The sequence below is a fragment of the Oncorhynchus mykiss genome, chromosome 23 (genome assembly GCF_013265735.2).
Source record: "Oncorhynchus mykiss isolate Arlee chromosome 23, USDA_OmykA_1.1, whole genome shotgun sequence".
Classification (NCBI taxonomy): Eukaryota; Metazoa; Chordata; class Actinopteri; order Salmoniformes; family Salmonidae; genus Oncorhynchus; species Oncorhynchus mykiss.
The window spans coordinates 48,084,046-48,090,531 of NC_048587.1; the positions used below are offsets into that span (position 1 = coordinate 48,084,046).

Here is a 6,486-nt window from a genome sequence, read left to right on the forward strand (position 1 = left end):
TTGTTAGGTCATCCCCCAATATTACGCTAATTCCCTAGGAGTGAAGTTGTGCAACTTGAGTCATTTTGTATTCTATTTCACAAGCATTATAGTTGGTGACAAATTGAATATACATTACATTATTTAAAATGAAATAATTCAGATACCGTAATATGTTATAGTAGGCCTAAGGTCTACTATAGCCTATGGCGCTATTGTGTAGGAATTCCCTCTCATATTTCCCCTCTCTGCAGTTGGATGATGCTATTTGATAGCCTACAGTTAATAAGGGGTTAGCTAAATGTTGACAAAAGGTATGGAATGCTGAGAGTAAAGTGTAGCACACGCGCGGGACTTGTGGCGCGACATTTCAGCGCTCCGTGGGGGCATTGTCGCGCCATATTGCTCTCAACAGGTCTTGGATCAGGATTGGGCTCGGGACAACAATAGCCTTTAGAAAGAGATGTCAATTGTTGTTGATTTTGTGGTTATCCTTGTATTCCGCAATGTAATCTTAACATAGGCCAGCCTAATGTCGGTATAATGATACATTCCTGGTTGAGCAGTTGAGCGCGCTCCTCATATCCTCATGCACACCAGCTTTGTCTGTCAAGACAAGTGAAACCTGGAGAGCAGACAACCAATCAGAGACCTCTAAGACGTTTAAAGGGCTCGTGGGAAGTCTCTCCACCTTTATTATGAGCATCCAAGAACCTTCCAGCACCCAGACCTTTTCATGTATCATTCTGGTGAGCAATTGGCCGGGATTGAAATATTATGGATTATTAAAAACGACTGAAATTGATTAAATCATCTTCTACATTTCTATATAAACTGCTGGATCATACTAAGGTGAGCCCTCCCCCTCTGCACTTGTTGCGCAGAAGATAGATGCTGCTTCTCCGGAGTCCTAGGAGAATAGAGCACAGGGACCGACCGATCACCGACCACTGCAACAGGTGTACACTGTTCCCGAGCATTATCGCTGACCTGTTTTTGAGGTAAGGGTATATAGGCTACTGTGTTATAATCACTTGTTTAATTTTCATGTTTTGACATGTTGGCATGTTGAGAAAAAAATGTTTTTTTTTTATTTAGAATGTTTTTAATAGACTATTGTAATGGGAGTAGTGACTCGAATTCGACTGTTGAGACACATAGGCTTTTTTATATAGTGTGTTTTTAATAGGCTACAGTAATGGGGGTAGTGGCTCAAATGCGATCTGTTTTTATGTGGTTTCGGTCGATTTCAATATTTGTTTTGCTGCAGGACATCTCATTGAACAGTCCTTCAAAATTTCCACATCTTCGCGATTGAACGTCCCGTGCGTCACGCTTAGAATGCCTGTCCTGATGAGTCCGGAGATCGCCTCCAAGTTTAAGGAGAAATGGCTGAACCTCCAGCCGGAGCTTCAGGACAGCGCAGCCGGCTCAGTGCACCTGGACGACAGCCTGACCAGCCTCCACTGGTTGCAGAACTTCTCCATCCTCAGCGCTAACCAGGAAAGACCCACCGGCACTGGCTCCGGTTGCCCATCACATCACCTGCTTTCCTACCACCAGCGCCTGTACCCCCGTGGAACCGACTCCCCGTCCAGCCCTCCAGCGGGGGACACCGCCGCCTGCGGGATGCCTCGCTGCCTCGGGAGCCCGGTTACCTCTGGCAGTAACTCCACCGATGTGCGTTTGGTGAATTATCCTCACCACGAACACCACATCAAGGCGCAGATCATCCCACCGGAGGAGATTGACTATAAAACGAACCCCAAAGTCAAACCGCCGTATTCCTACGCCTCTCTCATCTGTATGGCCATGCAGGCCAGCAAGAAGCCCAAGGTGACTCTGTCCACCATCTATAACTGGATCACAGACAACTTCTGCTACTACAGACACGCAGATCCTAGCTGGCAGGTAAATTACCAGGCTCTCCTCTGTCACTCTATTATTGATGAGCTAAATGGCGACAGGGAGAGAAGAGAGAAGAGAGAGACCAGATAAGGGCTAGCAGAAGGGTTGCAATATGCATACTAAACCTGTTGTTTTGTTGTAAGAATATTAATACACAAAAATCAATTTAAAACACATTGTTCCTGTTATTTATTATAATCATCCAGAAACTTATAATCACCAACAGTAACTTATACTGTATTTTATTAGATCCTAGTGATATTTATTTTAATTTACATTTATAATTTATAAACCAAGGTGTCTCAAATAAGAGGACATCTCTGCTATTTCTACCCTCCGAGAGATATCTGTCAGGCTTCTATCTCAGGGGGTCAGACACAAGTGCTTTACTGCTCTAGGGAGGGGGTTGTGTGTGTGTGTGTGTGTGTGTGTGTGTGTGTGTGTGTGTGTGTGTGTGTGTGTGTGTGTGTGTGTGTGTGTGTGTGTTAATGAGTATCCCTATGAGATCTCCCTTGGCAGCTAAGCATAGTTGATCATGTTTGAAATGCACAGAGCTCTACACTAGAAAGCCTCATTAGGTACATTTCCTACACAAACAACAACAATAACTCCTCCTCCCCCTTAGAAGGCCCTCTCTTTTTTTCTCTCTATTTGACACACACACGCATATGAACACACATGCACACACTATATCAAATTAGATTATTATTTACATCACATGCAACATGGATTTAACACATTTGTTTCTTCTCCCCTCCCCCTCTTCCCTGCCCCTCCCTTTCTCCACTCCCCCTCCCCTCTTCCCCCCCTCCACTCCCCCCTTCTCCCCTCCCCTTATCCACTCCCCCTCTCCTTCTCCCCTCCCCTTCTCCCCTTCACCTTCCCATCTCCCCTCCCCTTCTCCCCACCCCCTCCCATTCTCCCATTCTCCACTCCCCCTCCCCTTCTCCTCTCCCCTCCCCTAACAGAACTCTATCCGCCATAACCTCTCGCTCAACAAGTGTTTCATGAAGGTGCCGCGGCAGAAGGATGAACCAGGGAAAGGAGGCTTCTGGCAGATCGACCCTCAGTACGCTGACATGTTCGTTAACGGAGTCTTCAAGAGAAGGAGAATGTCCTCCAACCTTTACAACACCAACAGGCAGAGCAAGCTCCTGCACAACCAGGAAACTGACTACCATAGAGGCACTCAGGGGAGCCAAGATGGCTACCACTACCTAGGAGCTGGAGCCAGCGGTAAGCGAAAACAACCTTCTCCAAGGCAACACGGCAAGATGGCGCGGACCCACAAATCCCCGCTGTTAGCCATGGAGGCCCACAACGCAGATATAGTTCTGAGGGGAGATTTTGACCTGGTGTCTGTGTTTGATGACGTCCTCAGTGGTAACTGCAGTATGTTCGAAGAACTGGACATCGACACTGCTCTGAGTTCCCTGGGCTGCTCTCTGGACCTGACCCTGCAGGGGAGGCACTCCGCTGGGCTGGGAAGGTGGTGTGGAGAGGGGGACAACCAGACCCAGCAGACCCACTACTCTTACGACTACATGGAGCTGAGTGGCTCAGTGGGATATGACAGCAGTAACATGGAGGACCATCATGTTCAACAGCAACAGCTGAGCCAGGATCAGTTGTTACAGAGCCACCTGCACCAGTTCGAGGAGGTGACTCTGTTTCCAGAGCAGCAGGAGGTGCATCCCTGGGAGGAGATGAAGGAGGAGGCTCAGGCTATCCCTCTGGATCAGGGCTTTGGGCTGTGTGAAGGATTCTTCTCAGAGATACAACCCTGGGAGAGGGCTGAGGCCTACCTGTGACAGACCAACTACTGTTGCGCCAGCCATTAACCAAGGGATTCAGGCCCTAGCCACGGCTTTCTTACAGTGAATGCTGGGACAGGAAAGTCAGGCATCACCAGTGGGCCAGGAGACCTACATACAGACTGTTATTTTGCTACATTAGCATCATAAAGTCATCATGTTTTGAGAGATCTATACTGTATGTTTAGGACTTTAAGATGATCTATGTTTCTGGTTTGATCACAGACTGGAGGACTAGAGGAGTCAATGAAGTTGAGATGCACTTATGGTGTTGGGTCGTAGTCGGACCTAGAGATCAGATTTCAATATGCTTTTCAAGTAGTCAATTTAATATATATCCATTAGAGTCTATGATAAGAGTCTGGCTGGGCACTAGTCTTTTGAGTCCTAGGCCATGGCAAAGTGGAGAGAGGGACATAAATGAACTGAAATGCCTCAATCAGAATATCCAAGCATGAGAGACAATGGGTATGTTTGAGGATAGAAAACATTTCAATTTCTAATGCTCTACTGTCCGTCAGAATGCTATTTGCCCTTGTTCCATAAAACATGCAATGACACAGATTGAACACTCCATTGTTTGACAACAATACCACAGCCTTGGCAGGCACAGATGCTTTTGTTCAAGTTTTCCATGATTTATTCTGCCAATCTTGCATTTGATTGAACTCTGTCGATGAGTATGTTCAGGTTTAGGCTACCCATTGATATACTGAGGAAATCTAAATTCTCTCTCTGGGGTGATCGGCTTCCTTTTAGTGATATTGATTTCTGATTGATTACTTCAAGTTACTATCATTTTGTATGTTTTTAAAAGGATGATTTATTTTAAAATGTATCTTGTTTGGGAAAACTGATGAACCAATGAAATGCTTGTACTTCTTGAGTCAATCGTGAAGTTCAGCTCAAACTTGATACAATGTCTTCAATGTAATTCTGGTGTAATTCATAAATTGTTCAAAATGCAATCATGCCTCAATGCAATAAATGGCAATTTAGATGTTTTATCTCATTCGTTTGCCATACTGCATATGAAAGTCAAAGATGCAATCCATTGGTCAATAAGGGTCAAGAACAGCTTGTTCATAGTTGGGAAGACAATATATCTCACTCATAGTCAGGCCCAGACTAGCCTGGTCTCCCAGACTAACCTGGTCTCCCAGACTAACCTGGTCTTTCAGACTAACCTGGTCTCTCAGACTAACCTGGTCTTTCAGATTAGCCTGGTCTCTCAGACTAACCTGGTCTCCCAGACTAACCTGCTCTCTCCGACTAACCTGGTCTTTCAGATTAGCCTGGTCTCTCAGACTAACCTGGTCTCTCAGACTCGTCTCTCAGACAAGCCTGATCTCTTAGACTAACCTGGTCTCTCAGACTAGCCTGGTCTCTCAGACTAGCCTGGTCTCTCAGACTAACCTGGTCTCTCAGACTAACCTGGTCTCTCAGACTAACCTGGTCTTTCAGATTAGCCTGGTCTCTCAGACTAATCTGGTCTCCCAGACTAACCTGCTCTCTCAGACTAACCTGGTCTTTCAGATTAGCCTGGTCTCTCAGACTAACCTGGTCTCTCAGACAAGCCTGGTCTCTTAGACTAACCTGGTCTCTCAGACTCGTCTCTCAGACAAGCCTGGTCTCTTAGACTAACCTGGTCTCTCAGACTCGTCTCTCAGACTAGCCTCATCATTCAGACTAACCTGGTCTCTCAGACTAGCCTGGTCTCTCAGACTAGCCTGGTCTTTCAGACTAACCTGGTCTCTCAGACTAGCCTGGTCTCTCAGACAAGCCTGGTCTCTCAGACTAACCTGATCTCCCAGACTAACCTGGTCTCTCAGACAAGCCTGGTCTCTTAGACTAACCTGGTCTCTCAGACTAGCCTGGTCTCTCAGACTAGCCTGGTCTCTCAGACTAACCTGGTCTCTCAAACTAAACTGGTCTTTCAGATTAGTCTGGTCTCTCAGACTAACCTGGTCTCTCAGACAAGCCTGGTCTCTTAGACTAACCTGGTCTTTCAGATTAGTCTGGTCTCTCAGACTAACCTGTTCTCTCAGACTAGCCTCGTCTCTCAGACTAACCTGGTCTCTCAGACTAACCTGGTCTCTCAGACTAGCCTGGTCTCTGAGACTAGCCTGGTCTTTCAGACTAACCTGGTCTATCAGACTAACCTGGTCTCTCAGACAAGCCTGGTCTCTTAGACTAACCTGGTCTCTCAACATCACAAGAGAGAGGGTATGAGTTGGTGGAATAGAGAGTGAGAGGGAAGAGAGGGTCAAAGATTGGGGGGATGCCGGGCAAGCATGGGCATGCCACGGGCACAGAGTGTTTCATTCACCTGTTAGAGGTTGGATACGCCATGTGCTGAAGTGTACTTGTTCAAGGTAGTACAGGAGCATATTGTGGGGTTGGAGCATGAAGAACGGCATTAATATTATTTTCTATTTCCAGTTGTCTCATTTTGCTGTCTCTTGACATGCCCCTTTTACTTGAAAGATTAAGGGTCTGAAGCATTTGTCTTGATCAAGTCTCTATCCAGAGAAAATTCTCTCAAACCAGGTTGGTTTGAACTAAGAGTAACAGGTTTCAAGGATATTACATCTGTGTAATAAATACAAACATGATTTTCTCCCTTCAAATCTCTTTTTAATTGAAAAAGGCAGCAAAAGGGGATAAAAATGAGGATTATCCCATTGGTTCTCCCTCCATGGGGTTGGAGGTCAGGAGTAAAGATCTCTTGGGATCGACCAAATAACTCAGATTCCTAGAAACAGCAGGGACAATGCACAGAGAC

At 46.1% G+C, this 6,486-nt stretch overlaps 1 protein-coding gene across 1 annotated transcript; it reads left to right on the top strand.

The window, feature by feature from the left end:
* Positions 1–692: 692 nt before the first annotated feature.
* On the top strand, positions 693–4,967 carry LOC110502895 (forkhead box protein J1-B). The gene is made up of 3 exons (XM_036960653.1): positions 693–980; positions 1,250–1,890; positions 2,856–4,967. Exons 2-3 carry the CDS (start codon positions 1,321–1,323, stop codon positions 3,696–3,698), a joined length of 1,413 nt encoding a protein of 470 aa, XP_036816548.1. The 5' UTR covers positions 693–980; positions 1,250–1,320; the 3' UTR covers positions 3,699–4,967.
* Positions 4,968–6,486: the final 1,519 nt, after the last annotated feature.

Bases quoted from the DNA above. Each gene is read 5' to 3' on its own strand.
- LOC110502895 (XM_036960653.1), top strand. From the start codon at position 1,321: ATGCCTGTCCTGATGAGTCCGGAGATCGCCTCCAAGTTTAAGGAGAAA. The intron at 1,891-2,855 runs GTAAATTACCAG...CTCCCCTAACAG, and splicing joins ACGCAGATCCTAGCTGGCAG to AACTCTATCCGCCATAACCT.